The 17,164-nt window shown below is 43.8% G+C and overlaps 1 protein-coding gene across 5 annotated transcripts in view; it reads right to left on the bottom strand.

Moving 5' to 3' along the window:
• Positions 1 to 4,345: 4,345 nt before the first annotated feature.
• The window catches only part of znf438 (zinc finger protein 438), a 48,424-nt gene continuing 35,605 nt past the window's right edge, over positions 4,346 to 17,164 (bottom strand). For all 5 annotated transcript variants that reach the window (XM_025910327.1, XM_003450225.5, XM_005471630.4 and 2 more), the window contains 2 exons: positions 7,332 to 9,097; positions 4,346 to 7,197 (listed from right to left, as the gene is read on the bottom strand). In XM_025910327.1, the coding sequence (XP_025766112.1) occupies positions 6,609 to 7,197; positions 7,332 to 9,073 (2,331 nt within the window). In that variant the 5' untranslated portion in view covers positions 9,074 to 9,097 and the 3' untranslated portion in view covers positions 4,346 to 6,608. The remainder of the gene's footprint in view (positions 7,198 to 7,331; positions 9,098 to 17,164) is intronic.

Consider the following 17,164-nt stretch of genomic DNA (forward strand, 5'->3'; position numbering starts at 1 on the left):
CTATAAGTCATTTTCATTGAACTTAGTTTAACCCCCTCCCCTCCCTGATAATGCATGAGCCCACTAACAGTGAAGACATACTGTGGCAACTGGTATTCAAGTACGTCTCTTACAACGGTTATTATCTGCACTGCTGCGAGGTGGAATTTAGTAACTGTTAAGGTTGTAATGGAACCCCCCCCAATATAATTTTAATGGGTAAGTTATAAAAATAATTCACCCTCTGTACTGTCACCATGGTTGAAAAAATTTGGTACAGAGACCAAAAGTTTTTCTTGTACCGGGCTGTAAACTACATTGGACATTTTAACTTGCTACTTTACTCAGATTGGCTCGCTTTGGATGCCAGCCTCAAGCGGCCATTAGAGGTAATGCACTTTTTGGCACTTTACAATCTTTTTAAATCAGAGTTCTTTGTGTTTCACTAGCATGAACAGATCTATTGCAATGCTAATGATTAAATAAATTAAAGCCTAGTGCAACAATGAGATTATAAACTTCCGCAGAGGTTTTATTGTAATCAAAGGCTTTACCTCAGTATTATCACAAATTCACATTCAGAGGTTTTGTCAAGATTTATCAAGTTGGTCTTCCTAAAAACTTTGTTTTCCAGAAGTGGCTCTTTATCCTTTTCCTATTTGTGAATCAGGCAAGAATACTGAATCTACATCCTAATCAACTGAGCACAGAGTGTTGCAGTGGTGTACCTGCACCTGCTTATCCTCCTGAGGTGTCTCCTTCCCTGCTCCATTTAGAGCCACAGCCCAGCTCGGATCGATCCCTTTCTCCAGCCGCCCGTCATCAATTATTCACCTGATCAGCACTGCTGCTCATTAGATGACTAATCTGGGAGGAGTGAAGAGAGATGAGGTGCTTTGAAACCTGAGACCAAGAGGCAGCAGGGAAGGAAGGGAAGGGTGGGTCACATCTCCACATCGAGAGGAGAGAGATGGAGCGAGAGTTCATAGATGTGGGATTACCAATTTGTTCGCCTAAGTCCTGACATCCAGGAGAGTTTATAAATCTTTGATGAAACCATAGAATCACTTTGATGAACGTGCACATGGATCACCAACACGGCACACGTGCTGACAGAAGCTTCACGGGTGTTGGCTTATTGAGACAGAGTGGCAGCAGAGCGTGCGTCGACATTGAAAACTGAGAAAGTGGGAGTGGAGCCGGAGCCGGCCAGAAAGATTGCATGTTGCCCTCTCATTACACCCCACCTTAGCTGTTCACGAGAACATCTGTGGTCAGCGTGGGTCACATTTTTACTGTCCTATAAATCTCCCTCGGCTTTCTCCCGGTGACGCCAGTTGTTATTCCAAGTCTCCCTGCCTGTTGTTTTGTGCTCTTGTTTCCACCCAGCCAGGCGTGCACATCAGGGTCAGATGGAAGAGAAACAGGTACACACACCAGCTAAGTGCATAAGTGGATCAACGTGTCCAGTATGAAGAGGATTGAAAAAGCACTGTTTAGAAGCTGCTCAACCTCAACACTTCCAGGATTTTTAACGGAGGTTTTGCTCAAAGGCCCGAAGAAAGAAAGAAAGAAAGCAAGAAAGAAAGAGGCAGCCCCTAGCTTTCCTCCTTTCCCACTGATCATATACAAGCAAGGTTGGGGTAGGTGTGTGTGTGTGTGTGTGTGTGTGTGTTGTGGGAGGCGGGGGGTCGTGGGGGAGGAGGTGGCTTTGATCTCCCCTGTCCCCCTGAGAGCCACAGTGAGGTGGGAGTGCGGCGTGATGGTTGTGGTGTGCGTTTGATTAAAGGGAAATATGCATCAGCGTACAGCGCTTTCCTTTTTATCTGCGCCTGCGATGTGGTGCGATGGTGACGATAATGTAGCAATGTCGCAGCTCTATCTGTGTTTCCACCGGAGCTGAAATCCACCTGAAGTCAAGTGCTTGTAAAGCAGTTTGGAGAAGTTGAGGCGCCGATACAAAACCTGACAGAGGCTGTCGTTGTTTTGTGTTGTTTGTTTGAGTTCGTAGCGGCCGAATCAATTAGAGCCCAGGACCTGCATTCCACACCGGTGTGGCAATGGGTAGCGTGGCTAGGTCCCAGGACACATCAGAGACAGTTTGAGCCTGACAGCATGGAAACTGCTATAAAGTCAGCATCTCTGTGTTGTGTGTGAATTTGTCGTCTAACAAAGCAGGCAAAGGGGTAAAAGGTGGAGATCAATACGCATGACTGGAAGTCCAAAAGCTAGAAGCGTTTGCACACATGTATCTGTAGAGTACATCAAGACTCTAAAGTAGACAGATGGAGGGTCTGCTGGGAGGGGAGGAGCACTGAGGTAAGGCATATGCAGGCTCACAAACACCCTTTGGGTAACCCACTTTACTTGACCTTTATATCCACACATACGTGCACGTTTCCAAAGAGAAATATCAATTAATGTCATTGTCTAAATCTCTTCTGCTGAGTATCCTGCTGTTTTTGCTCCAGTGCATTCCTGCAGAATGGTTTCAGGCAATTAAAATCAGTTTCATTATTTATGTGATCATCTTTGCAAAACTTTTGACATTCCCATCAGTGTCAGTTTTAGTTTGGGATTAGTGATAATTAGCAAATATTAGCATGTCAACACATGTAAGATAGTGACAATAGTAAACATGCATGCAAAACAGCACGTTAGCGTATCGATGGCAGTTCTGAGCACTGAGCCCGTGTCATGCATGACTATCTTGTCACCAGTGCCGATGTCTTTCATGTGCAGCTGGCTGCTGGTGAGCTGCCAGAGGTAGGAGCTTAGCAAAATGAACAATGTCTTTTCCAAACAAGTGGTTGCAAACACAATCAATCATGACCTTTCTAAAGCTGAGATTTTGGGTTCGGTTTTCAATGATAACCCTGGTAATCATGTCAGAGTTTAGAGCTTTTCAATTCAATACAGTTTTATTTATACATTGTAAGGTAAAGACCCTACAATAATACAGGGAAAACCCAAATGATCAGATGATATAAATAGCGTCATGACATAAATGAAGTAATGCAAACTTTTTTTTAATAAATCCTGTCCTGTGTGGCAGCTTTTGCAATCAGAACTGTGATTTGAATGCATTTTGGTGCCGAACACATTTTGCTTTTGCAAGAACAGCCGCATAGGATCTCTATAGGCTCCTCTTGTTCATGTGAATCTTTTATCTGTTTATTTATTTCTTTTTGTGTTCATTTTGATATTACATTGTAAGTGGAATAGTATGAAGATGTCTAAGGCAAGACAGGCAAGAGAAAAACGCTAGAAATGGTTGATAGGAACAAATAGAAATGTATCGCCAACTACTGCACCTGTAAGAAAAAAACAAAACGATGCCGCTAGAGGATAGCCACCCTGGTACAAGTCGAGAGGAGGATCCCAAGGCCTCAGGAAACCCAGGAACACCAGGACCCAACACTCCCCTAGTGGCCAACCCAAGCCACCAGGGAAGCGGGCCAATGACCCCACTAGAACATCCAACCACGCACCTCAGAACCAATAACAACCCGAATCCCAGAAAGGGGCAGAAGCGCCCAGACGGGAGCAGTGACCATGCCCTACCTTAACCAAGAACCAGCAAGCCCCAGCCCCAGCCATGTGCACACATGCACACACAGACCACTCACTCTCCCTCATCCACTAGTGACACACTGAAAGACAAAGACACATGACCCCCCCCCGAACTACTTTTTACTCATCATGTGAAAGCCAGGGCTGGTGAACTTCAGAGCTTTGCAACATTAATGCTACAAACAGCACATATTGCAGCATTCTCTGTGGAACACCCATTAGATTGAAAATCTCTCAATTCATAGAAAAAAAAAACCCAACACACAACCATACAGATGTGAAATATATGAAGAGCTACAGAGCCCATTCTCTTTAAAGAGTGGGAGAGAAATCTCTCTGTGGAGTTGTTAGAATACTTAAAACACTCCTTAACTGCTCCAATAAGCAACATATAGCATATTATATCCAGTATTATATTATAGTATATAATATATTGACAAACACTGGGACTGAAGAGACATCCATTATCCTGTGATTCATTATTTGAAATGACTTCAAACTGGCTCCAAAAATGAGTTTTTCCTGTTAAAAGGGTTTTTTTTCTTCTCACTGTCACCAAACAAAGCGTTTGGTCATCATATGATTGTTGGGGTTTCTCTGTATTATCGTAAAGAGCTAATGTTAAACCTTCAAATACACAGTGGGTGGCATCATGGTGGCTCTGTCCATTTTTTTTCAAATACAGTCTATGCTTCCTACAAGTTTAGCATTCTGAACTTTAACTTTTCCTGAGTTAGTGACTCTTTAGTGAAAAAAAGAAGAAAAAAAAAAACGTACAAACACACACACAGTGTCCTGAACAAAGCATATCTTTATTCTCATAAACATCAGGTTCTTCAGGTACATAAACAGCCACAAGCACGAACACTTTCAGTCTTTTGTTATTTTTTTTTGTTTCTGACAGCCAACATATCATGTGAGCCAAACACATTACATCGCCTAATGTGAGATTTTTCACTTTCTGACTTGTGCTGACAGTCATACACGCACGTATCTGAGGAGAGAAGAGACTGACCCTTAAGCCTGCCACTTCCTGGTTTGCGTTGAGGGCTTGAAAGCGAAGAACAAGTCACTGATGAACACCCAGACACATCAGAGTAATCTCTCAGTGCTTTGGCCTTCATTCAGTCCCGTGTTTGTGTCAGACACGCAAGGACAGCTCTACATGGCTTTTTGTTGCCAGTGCTGGCAATGATATATGCATCTTGTTTCCCTCCTTCACTGACAGAACAAAGCAGCTGATTCACTAGTTACTCTATGTAAATATATATATATATATATTTATTCTCATTATATATTCTATCTATAGAATAAGTCTATGTAGCATATATATACTTTTGGTAGGTCTTTTAAAACATTCAGGTACATTCACTTGACCCTGTGATTTTTTTCTTTTCTTCTTCATATGAAAGATACATACAGACAGACGTTAACAGAGCTACTCTGCCCCCAACCAAGAAGCAAGACATTTAAGCATCCCCCCAAAAATTAGAAGAAGCAAACACAACAAATGTCTCAGTGCTGGTTCTTTAAGGACCAATAACAAGCATAAATATTCTAAGAGACCTCTTTAATAATCTATATAGTATAAAATAGCATATTTTCTGGACTTGACAACAGTTTATATTAACTCAATTCAGAGTCTAGGTGCACACAATTCCACAGGTGCGTACATGAGCTGGCAACAACAGGTAGGCAATTCAATGGTTTTCCTTTGCGTATTTACTAAACCAATGGTATTCTGTCAGTGGTTGGAAAAGCTTCAATGCAAACCTCACTTCTACAATCACAAGTGTGAATAGACCCTTGGCATATCACAGAATACACATATAGGCATTAATCGACAAGTCAAGAAGATAGAACTCGGCCTACTGAGGACCATACTGATGATAAGTCACGTTACGCATGAACACCAACATTTTTGTCCTTTTTTTTTTTTTTTTTCTTCTCAGAAGGCCACAAGGATGTCACTTGGGTGCTGGTTAAGAAAAGTGTTCCTTCATGGATCCAGGTGGATAATGGACCCCAATACTGCCCTTAATCGGACTCTGTTACACGAGCAATACTACACTGAGGATTGTACAGTTACAGAACACTTTTAAACTGTTATGACGCAAAGGCCGGTGGTTAAATTGTCAGCCACTGCGATGGTACGCAATGAACTACTTTTAATTCAGCCGTCCCCGAATAAAATGATCTCCTCAATGCTCCGTCGTGGTATCTAGCCATGCAGACCTGGTAGCTTGAGTCATCTTTAAGATTTCTGACTCTATCCTGATAAATGGAGGTGACTAGAATTAGTCTGTGCTCACATTTTACATACCCGCAGTAATGTTTTGCTCATAAAAATAGCAAAATGCATGGGAAATAAAGAGTAGGAAGCTGCAGGACCTATTATGACTTATGAACAACAAACTTGGAGCTACAGCAGTTGACTGCTAAACCTTTGTCCTCTGAAAAAAATGTGCCTGGTGTTACATGGAAAGGATGATCTGGCTACAAAAAAATGTTTCGCTTTTAAACATTTGATCTCGTGCGGTGTCACTTTTCGTTTGGGTTCGGCACGTTGAAAAAAAAAAAGAAAAAGACAAGAAAATCTGATCTGATCTGCATGGCTAGTTATATTAAAGGGTGAAATGAACCCTCGACTATTTCAGTTGGGTCATGGATGACCTCTAATAACTTTTAAATAAACAATAGATAAAAAATAATCATTTGCATTTCCAACGAGATATTAAATACATACTTCCAAACAAAATAAAGTCCAAAAACAGAACAGTGCAATCAAAGTAACATGAAAAATGATTGTGTATAAAACTGGATTCTCTGACCTAGCGAGAGTATCTCTTGCAAATCGTAACACAAAGATCACTTTTCACCACAGGCTTGATTTTATTTTTACTGTTTTTCCTCTTTTGCACAAGGTCAGATTTCTCCAGTGGTGAAAGATTAAACTAGTGCTAAAAGACATAAGAGAACATCTCTATCCCTGTGCTGCTGATTGTTAGAACTGAGTGTATTAGGAGGAGCCCACACCAAGCCAAAGGGCCAGTTGGCTAACGCGGGCTTGGAGCGGGAGTTTCCAGATCCCCGTCTGCCTCGCCCTCTTCCTGGCCAGAGTATGAGCTCAGGGCATCCCACAGCAGGCTCGGACGCTCACAGTGGTGGTGACACCTCCAGTGCTCCATGACCAGCTCTTTAGTGTCTAGCACCTCACTGCAAAGCACACAGTTAAAAACTGCACCTGCGGCAAGGACGCCGAGGCCTCCGCTGCTTTCTGGTGATGGGAGGACCCCGCTGTCATCTCCTTCCCTTCCTCGATGGTGGGACATGATGTGCTTCTTGAGCTTGGAGAAAGAAAAGAATTCTTCGTCGCAGCTTCCACACTTGACCAGATTGCGCTTCTCATTTAACTGTCGCCAGTAGTGGGCAGCGTGCTTTACCAGTTCGTTCTCGGCCTCACGGCCTCCCCTTGGGGGTTGGCCCTCACAGAGTTGAATGTGGACCTCCTCCCCGTGTACATATCGCAAATGCATCTTCATGTCTGCAAAGGTGGGAGTGATTGCCTGACAGCGGCCACATTTGATCTGCAGCTCCACAGGATCTTCACAATCCTGTTCATCTGATGGTTCCGGCAAACTGGCCCTGCAGAGAAATAAAAGGAAAAAGGTGCAGTCAGTCAGTATCTTTGGCTGTTTAATTCACCTTGCTAGAAGGTAAAGATCAAAATGAGGTTGCAGCATATATTCATTAGTTATCTCAGTCGCTAATAATCTTACCCCTCTACAAGCACGTCTTCCTCATGATGACTGACTGACGGCTCCACAGTTAGCACCACCTTATGGACCTCTCTCAGATGACTGAAGTATACCCCAACATATCCAAAGGCCTTCTCGCAGAACTCGCAGGATAGAGAACGACGTGGCCGTACCTCAGAGTGATGAAGCTTCTTGTGGGTGCTCAGGCTGCTTGAGTGAGCGTATGTCTTGCGGCAGACGGGGCAGATGTGCGGCCGATTGTTGGCGTGACTGTTCATGTGGCTCTGAAGGTGATGCTTGAATTTGAAGCAACGGCTGCAGGTGGGACAGCGGTGGGGCGGTCGGCTTCCTATGAACACTCTAGGATGGGAGCCCCCTCTGAGGTGGAGGGTTACTGGGGTTGGCTGAGGTGGACAGTCCAATGCTTTTGTTGTGGTAGAGGTGGGGAGCTGATGACCAAGTATGAGCTCCTGTTCTTGGCCATCTGGCGTAATAGCAGGCAGACTAACCAACTGGGGAACTGTCTCCATCACCAACATGGGCTTGGGTCGAATGCTGCGGTATTTTTTTGAAATATCAACTTCCTTTTGTTTGGATCCTGGAACAACTGCCGGCTGTTTCTCCGGGACCCTTCTACGGAAGAAGGATAAAGACCTTTTCTTGCGGGCTTCAAAAGCTAAGATGTCTTCCATTGTTTTTCTCTTCCTTCCTCTCTTTTTGCCAGGTGGCTTCTGGAGTGTTCCTACAACAGGCATTAGTGTGGGCTGGGCCTGAGGCTCTAGACTGGAGTTAGGCACCCGGTTGTGACTCAAGGTTTCAGCTGTCTCATGGGTTTTGGATGTAGAATCTAAAGGGCTGGTGAGTCCTTTCAGGCCAGGTAAACTTTTCTTTTCTGGAGATAAATTATTGAGCTTGGCAGCTGGGATGAGGGTGCTCTTCATTTTAGAGTAGGGCAAAATGGGTAATTTCCCCTTAGGTGGGGATGGGATAATCTGGACTGCTTTACTGAAGATAGCTGGAGAAAGGACAGTGATACTGCCCTGCGTCTGGGCTGCAGCCAGCTTAGATTGGCACACTCTCACTGTAGTCTTATTGTCCTCCGGTGATTTGCTTTGGGAGCTTTTGATGGAAGCAGGGGGGTACTGCAGGTTCTGAATGAGACCAGTGGTGGTAGGTCGTTCTGAGCCATCTGGTACTCGCTCCAACTGAGAACCTGGATAAAGGACAGCATTATCTGGTAGAAGAGCAGTCACAGAGATGTCAGAGGAGGCTGGGTCTATTAGAATTAGCTGCTCTGAAGGCTCTTCTTTGGGCACTAGGGTTTCCTTTGTGTGCTTGGTCTCTTGTAGATTCTTCTTAATAGCTGTTGATGCTCCACAACCCACTGATTTGGTCTGTGCTGAGTCAGAAACTCTGGAGGCTGTTTTCACCCTGGCAGGTAGTGGAGGAGATTTGACCTTATCTGTGGTCCCCTTGCTCCTCATTGGCTGGTATCTGGGAATGGGTAGCTTAAGGTTCTTCTGATGCTGCGGCGTCTGAGAAGAAACAGAAGGTGGGAGCGCCACCAGGGAGAATGTGCCATCTTGACCTGCTATTTGCATGAGTGCATAGTTTTGGGTGGGAACAATGATGGACTTGGGGCTTGAGGCAGTGGTAGCCTCAGGCAGAGCAGATGAGGGCTGACAGGACTGGACCGCAGGGGAAGGAGAGGGCACCACAGCCGGGGCCTTGGGGGCAATACTCCGAAACTGAAGGCTCTTCATCTGATGGTCTGCAGTCACTACCAACTGAAACACAAGAATAAAAAACATGTATATAAGTTCATGCACTGAGGGTCTTCAGCTTTTCCAGTCTTAAATCCCCCTTAGACCCCAAACATGGCAACCCATCAGAAAGCTTGCATGCTGAGGCTCTGACAGGAACAGCCAATAACGAACATCAAGGCCAAGACGTCCTGCTTCGTATTTACAAATGCAGATATGCTTTAAAAATCATAAATAAATAAATAAATAAATAATCATCAATCATAAAAACTACATCGTTTTCCTACTTCTACGTGAGATACTTACCAGCATGCTGCCAAAATGTGCATTGCTGGTGACTAGAACTTGAACTATGGAAACAAGTATGTAAAATGTTGCCCCGTGGATGCAGATTTTGCCTATGAACGAGGTGAGATTTTTCCACATAAAAAATGAAAGTCAACACTGCAACACTGAGCACGTGCGCAGGCTTAAACTGGTTTGATCTACAGACGGCAACAACATGTGGTCAGAATGGGCGGGAGATACATTTTTGATGCATTTTTTACTCTTGATGCAAGAACAATTTTCAGAAGCCAAAACTTAAGTATTCTCACTGAACTGAGTTAGTGAGAACTGGTTAGAGTTTGAGTTCATGTCATTGTGGTTGATGGTTCAGACCTTAATATAAATGCAACCCCTCTGCATACGGTCTCTTTTTCTTTCTTTGTTTTGTTTGTGGTGTCGTTACTTTGCAACCCAAGCAAGACAGCAGCAACGTGCAGTGTGTAAAATGCAGGCATATGCACAAGTGTGACAAGCTGTCCTATTACTCATGTCTCTTTAGACCCAAACAGCAGACTCTCTCTCCCCCAGGCTAAGGACAGAGTGCCCCCTTTGATATGTGCTCAGCATGTAGTCAAGGTACATGCTGAGGATCTGTGGTGAAGGGGCTCCTTATACCCCCCCTCCTCACTTCCTGTAAGGATCAGTCAATGGAGCGTAAAAGCTGCTCACTACTCAACCTGGCCAAAGGCAATGAGGATGTCCCTGAAAAAAAAAAGCCCTGGGTTTATTTTATCATCCCTTGTTCACAAATAACATTTCATGGTAGCCCAGTGGGGATGAAGCTTTGCACTCCGTGTTTCACCTTTTTGACTATGTTGATACAGTGGGGGAAACTATAACCTCAGAGTGAGGTTTTAAGCAAGTCTTTATTATCTCAATCTACCATAGCGTTCCCATCTATCAATCAAAAGCCACAGGTATGGTTTTAAAAACAAAGGCAAAATTCTCTTCATTTATATCAATACTCTATCTTTATATCAAAAGCAGGGACAGATTACACTGGAATGCTTCAAAAGGCCTAACTGTAAACAGACTCTGGGATTTCAATTTCACATTATGACCTGAACCTTAATAGCACCGTTTGATACAGGCAATGTTCCAGCTCCACTCTGTAATACCAAACAGCATAAAGTGCAACAATCTGGAGGTGTTACAAAAGGCAAATATTTAAACAAAATCATTTCTCCATACAACCCCCCCCCCCCGCCCGCCTGTTTTCACGCTCAGAGCCCTACATACTCAAAAGGAGAAGAGGAAAAGAAAAACGGCAAAGGGCATATTGTTTAACAGCTGGAAGTGTTTCTGTGGACAGATTATTTATACAGTACCCCTACCGCATTACGACTCCATAAAGCTGGAGATATTCCTCCTCTGTGTGGATAGTTGATTCCAATTTGACTGTGACTTTGGCAGAACACAGAGTGGAATAAAACTGTGGGATGTGCGTTCCTCTGGGTGCTTTATGTAGGTATAAAAAGTGAGAGAGTGGACTTGAGGCAATGCCTGTTGATTAATTCTGCAATGTGTACATTAATTAAGTTTCTATCTGTGGTGTTATTGCGTTGCTGTGCTTTATAAGACTATATTCACTGCAGGAGGAAGAAGTAGGAACAGAAAGAAAGGGGGAAACTTCCTGATGATTTTTGTTCAGGGAATTTATCCTTGGGCAACTTTGTACACAAAGAAAGGAGAAGGCTCAACCTATGTAGGCAGCTGAAGCACAACTGCACAGTCACTAGGCAAACAGAGAAGCGCCAGCGGTGGGAGATCAGGAGGGTTATGAAAACTGTCCTGGTGTAAGATGGCCCCAGTGAGACGAGCTGAAAGTTGATGACCACCGTTTAGGTTCATAAGCTGAAACAGTATAAATTTACACTCTAAAAATTACCTATCCAAAAACTGAAAACTGAATACCTAACGATCAGCTATCTGATCGTTAGGTAGGTATATATTAATGTTTTCCAGAGCTGCCATTGTCACTTAGCATGCTAACTTTCACTCATTTGTGGGACTCATTTTAGCTCATTTCAGGATTTAATCTCTGTCTGTTTCTTTTGTGCAGACTCCCTCTCCACATCATGGCAAAACGGCTGTCCCTCCCTGAGTCTTGTTCTGCTGGAGGTTTCTTCCTGTTAAAAGGGGAGTTTTTACTCCCCACTGTCACCATTTGCTTGCTCGTATGGGATGATCTAATTGTTGAAGTTTTCTCCGTATTATTATAGTGTCTTTAACTTACAATATAAAACATCTGGAGGCCATGATAAAATCATATTAAATTGAACTGAATGTACTGTTATCACAATTAAGACTTGTTCTCATTTTAAGAGGCCCTAAAGCCAACACTTTAAAAAACACTTTCGGGCCACATCTGCTAATTCACTTCACTGAATGGGTCAATGACACAACACAGACCCCTTTACTGTTGCACAGAAGGCAATACAGATATATATCCAAGTGCTACTTTTAAACTTCCAGCTATTTTTGTAACCCTTCTACAGTTTGTCAATTCCCCTCTGTGTGTTCCTGCTCATAATTTGATTCAGGTTTCGGGATGCTCATCTCAGTATGTGCCTCTATCTTATCTACATAACCTGCATTTTAAAAACTCTTCTTCCACCTCAGGCACATGGAAGAGGGAAGAGACAAAAATAAGAATGAGAAAAAGGAAGGAGCAGGCAAGGGTTTGATTTCTTGTTGATGTAACAGCAGCGGTCAACTTGCCCTGTCATCATTCTCTATTCTCCCAAGAAGGTTATTTTGGTGTTCAAACACAAAAAGACACCAAATGAACAGAAATCAAGAGCAACGGTTGTTTAAAAGCTAGACCTGCAGCCCTTTGCAATGCCCAGTTACAATCAAGCACAAGCTATAATAATATCCAGCTAGTGTAACTAGAATTTTTAATAGTTTTGTTGTTGTTTTTTTCTGTTTCACAGGTCAAAGCATTTCAAGGCTCAACATCTAATCAAAGAAGACAACAGGATGCAAGGAGAAGTCTGTCATTTTCAGTAGACACACAAATGATAGCCAAAGCTTTCAGATACCTTTAGTTGTTATTTTACACAGCATGATAGGATGATGCTGGCACCAGCATACTTAATCAAGTATGCTGGTGCCAGCATACTTAATCAAGTATCACTGGGCCTAATATCCCATTAGGCCCAGTGATGAGCAGTACCTGGATCCTGCCAGATTTTGTCTATCCACTCTAGGTCTGATCAGCTACGAGTTTTTGAGATGGCTGCTCTGCTTACAGTTTCTCCAGACTAGTGGAGCTCTGCAACAAATGAACATGGTGTTTTTTGACCATTTTATTGGTGAAAGCCTTTTTTCAGTCTGGTTACATCACTTTGGTTGGCCATCTGGCTTGGATCTTTGAGGGATGATTAGAAAAATCCTAACTGAAAGATGGATCTTAATTCAAGGACGGTCCTGCTGCGTGCCCACTCGCATACCTTTTTGTCTACGTATAGAGAAGGGATAAACTCCAACAAAGCACAGGCTACAGAAATGTACTTATGTGCAGTCCTCCAAAAGAAAAGGAAAGAAAAAGGAGGGGTTGGGTGATGATGCCATATGTAAATTGGAAAGATAATATTTTTTAATATGTTATTTTTTGGGCCTTTCATTTTTATAGAGAGTGGAGAGTGGACAGGAAAGTCGAAGAAGACGCACAGCAGAGGGCTTTGGATCGGTCGCTCCATTTCACCTTTGCGCCATGTTCGCCTGCTAATCGTGTGATCTAAGCTAGCATCAATGTAATCCAGACTCACCTCAGTAAAGCTCAGATTAGTGTGCCGTGACAAAGATTGCTCATTAAATAAAATTCACAGTAATTACAAAGAAGTCTTTGCTTCTTAAATGTGATTTATTGTGTGCAGAAAAATAAGCAAGAAGTGCATTTAATTCATAAAAAGTGAAGGGCCTGTGAACACTTTCCAAAATAACTCATCCACACACCAATGGCCGACATGCTCCCGTAAAGAAAAATGTCTTCGAATGTGAACCCCATTCACTTTAACCGTTCCGCAGCTCTGACTTGAGGGGCCATAACACAACAAGGCTAAGAGACAAATGTGCAAGCGGGTCATAGATGCTACTCAGACTGCTGCTGGATTCAAAACGCCAACTGCTCTGATCTGACTGGGGTCAGAAGTCACTGCTAGGGTGATGCAAAAATCTGGTTTCTGGAGAGAATGTAAGAAACTGAGGAAGAAAAAAGAAAAACGATAGCGTGTGTGTGAGAAAGAGGGGGGTTGCTCCATAGAGACAGATTATCAGGTAAAGCCAGAGGGGTGAGAGGTGAGGATCTGCTGTTTATGCTGGAAACAGGTCAGGGTTGAGCAGCAGGGCAGAGTGGGGACGGGCCAGCCATCCACCTGGAATGGAATGACATGGTATGAACTGCAGACGCTACTCACACACACAAAAACGTCAGCTCACGCTCTCAAAGCTGAACGCTGGTCACATGAAGATCTGGTCCAGCCAAGACCGACTGGTCGAGCAGCCAAAACAACCCACCTATTGTTAGGCAGTAATGCAATTTAGTGAGAGCTGAAAGCGCCACTTTGTTCAGTGTCAAAACATGAAGAGCACTGTGTTTGGGGAGCATCCCCGATGCGTTCTGTGATTCTGCTTTGTCTCGCTTTTAGCCAAACAACTACTGTTTAAACTGCAGAGTGCAGCATTTTGCTTCCTATCTATGAAGGCGGTGGCAAGGACCCAAACATAACAACTACAGCTCGAAAAAAGAAAAAAAAAAACATTAAAAAAACATTCTCACAGACAATAAGAAAGGGAGAAAGGGGAGGTAATTTCTTTTTTTCCCCCTCACAGTGAGTTTTGAAGAAATCAAATCTGAAGTGTTTTGGGGAAAGGAGAGCAGAGGAGTGTGAGGTTTGTTATCTTCCTTGTAGGTGAGAGCAATCCTCATCTGGGACTCACAGATAGAGTCTGGAGATGGAGGGGGTCTGGAATGAGACTGTGTGTGTGTGTGTGTGTGTGTGTGTGTGAGAGAAGACTTAAAAAACAGCAGAGGCCAAGCTCCCCCAGGTTTTAGCCCAGATGAAAGGCCAGGATCTGGACTAGATAAGAGAGCAGATCATGGGAGGGTCGGGGCCAGCCAGCTGTGAGAAGCCATGTCCAGCGGCCATCTCTCAGCAGCCCCCTCTCTCTTGCGCACACACACACATTACGTGTGGGATAAGTAAATGTGAGAGAGTTAGTTAAAAAGATAAACCTTTCTTGCCTTTCTTAAGATGCAAAAACATCAAAAACCAAAAATGCATCCAAGAGGAAATGACATCATTCCCTACTGTGTAAAGTTATCTGTGCTCCATTGCTTCTGCCTGCATGCATGCCAACTACTCATTTTTGCGCACCAGCTTGTATATGCACGTGTGTGTGGGGGAGAATGAAAGCAGTCATGGGGTAATGAAGTCAGTGTTCTTACAGAGGTCCTTGCTTTATCTCAGAGTGCTGCTGAATAAGAGAGCCAAAGAAGAGGCGCACACGCTGCCAACATACAGCTGCTCCTTTCCACCTCTTCACCGAACAACAAACAGCGAAAGGTGTTGTAAGACAGAACATCAGAACACCATATGGTATTCAGAGCACGCACGCACACGCACGCACACACACACACACACACGTCATCCACTGTCACCTGAGCAAATCAATGCAAGAGAGAAATCCATTCCAATTAGGATCTGGCTGCTCTGCCCTGCATGTGGATGTAGATTAATCAATAAAGAAATCCCACCACTGATCTGCCATTCACCATACAGAACACACTGAACTCAGACTCTGGGTGTTTTGCTTTCATTCACTTGCAAAATAAGGAAGTGCATGCACTCGTCTTTTTTATATGAATCCAAATAATTTTCTATTCAAAGGATTCCAAAGTGGTCAGTAAAAAAATGGAGGTCCTGCCCTTTAAAAGCATGATCCTGTAAAACCCCGACAGCCAGTGACCTGTGACCCGATGTCCACAGCGAGGCCATGCGTCATTCCCTGGGAAGCTGTAACGTCCTCAATCATCCATGCTTGCAGATGACCCAAATGAGCGTACGAGCACACATAAACAGGCGCGGCCACGTGCACGCAGCTGATGTGGCTCCCGGCTCTGAGCTGAGTGACGTCGACACAGAGGCGAGGTGACAGCAGTGTGTCAAAGTGCATGTAATCGTGTAGAAGTAGGTGTGTGTGTATTCAAGGTCTGAAGTGTTAACGTGGCCCTCCTCCCCCGCCTCGACGCCCTCGGGCATCCAGCGCTGTGTTAGCCATCCAGACTTTGCTCAGCACTAAAACCTTTACCTGACCTTTCCCTCTGCTGTGACATTTGGGCCCTTCTGAGCAGGTCAAACAGCACTAAACAGTGGTGGAAAAGCAGAGGGGAGCTGCAGGAGAAAAGGAAAGAAGAGAGGGATGAGAGCTGTCAGAGATGACAAGACGTGTTACAGGACGGCAACTTGCGACCATTTTAGTTAAGAAACTGCCATCCAAGACTGTACATAACTACACTATTTGCACTGAAATCCACAAAGAAGAACCGGCATTGATGAGATCTCTTAGCTTTGTTTACCTGGTAGTAGGCACAGGCACAGTAGGTTAAACACATAAAAGTATCGATACTCGTAGATGTACAACAGCAGAAGCTGCCTTCACCAGTAAGGAAGCAAACCAGGATTTGGCAAGCCCCACTGTGGACACCAATCTCCAACAAGTATACTAGAAGGCCACCTAGGTGGCTGCTGTGGCATCTCTCTCTCGCTTACTCTGAGTCGTCTAGTTTGAAATAGAAGTTACATAAACTGTTGTTCTGTGACACCAGAAATTTGACCTGCAACGTTTAAGAAAAAAAGATTTGAAAAGCACATAAAAAAAAAAAAAACCCTCTATACATTGAATGCATCCTCAGGTAAGTGTGCACAAAGCTGGACTATTCTCACACAGCCTTTGTACTAAGGAGACGGCTGGTTAAAGACTGTTTAGTGTCCAGTGGAACATTTGTGTTGCCACATGCACCTCTGTTGGGTAAGTCCAATAAAAGTTCAGGGATGTAGCGTGAAAGCGGCTTTAGTCATGCAACAAAGAGCCAGCTGGAACTGGTGCAACTGAGGCAGCAGTGTTTGAAATTTCAAAATCGCTAAGCTGCCGAGTCAAGTAGGTTTACAGTGAATCGGGCACAAGCAAAAACAGACGTCCAGCGAAGTGGGTGTCAAATCATTTAGCCTTCACCTGGTGACCTCGCAACACCTTTTCACAATCATACCCAGTGCCTGGCAGACTGCAAAGACTTGTTAAAGCATGAAGGCTTTCAACTTTGAGCTTTCTTTTTTTCTCTAATTCTTTTTAAAAGGAAAGACTACCCATCTTGTGAGATTATGTACAATCCAGTCCATTTAAAGCAGCAATCTGAGCCCTGACGTCTCACAGATATTCACTGTCAGATGGATAACTGTGCACGACACAGAGCATTGAGAGGTAGGGCAACATGACCACAGAACAAGACAGTGAGCGCAAGATTTGTACAACCGCCTGATTGTCAAACACATAGATGTTCAAACAACAAGGCCTGTCCAGTTCTATCTATTCTCTGCTGGTCCTTTGTCCATCGTTTATTAATATGCTCCTCCATCCTTGCTGACAGACTGAGCGATATTCATTACTCACAATGAGAAAGCTGAGATCCACAAATACTCCCGCAAATGAAGACTGCACAGAGTTTTTGCTCATGCTGGCCCCGATGAAGAAAAGTGATGC

This window comes from Oreochromis niloticus, linkage group LG9, assembly GCF_001858045.2.
Source record: "Oreochromis niloticus isolate F11D_XX linkage group LG9, O_niloticus_UMD_NMBU, whole genome shotgun sequence".
In the NCBI taxonomy this organism is placed as follows: Eukaryota; Metazoa; Chordata; class Actinopteri; order Cichliformes; family Cichlidae; genus Oreochromis; species Oreochromis niloticus.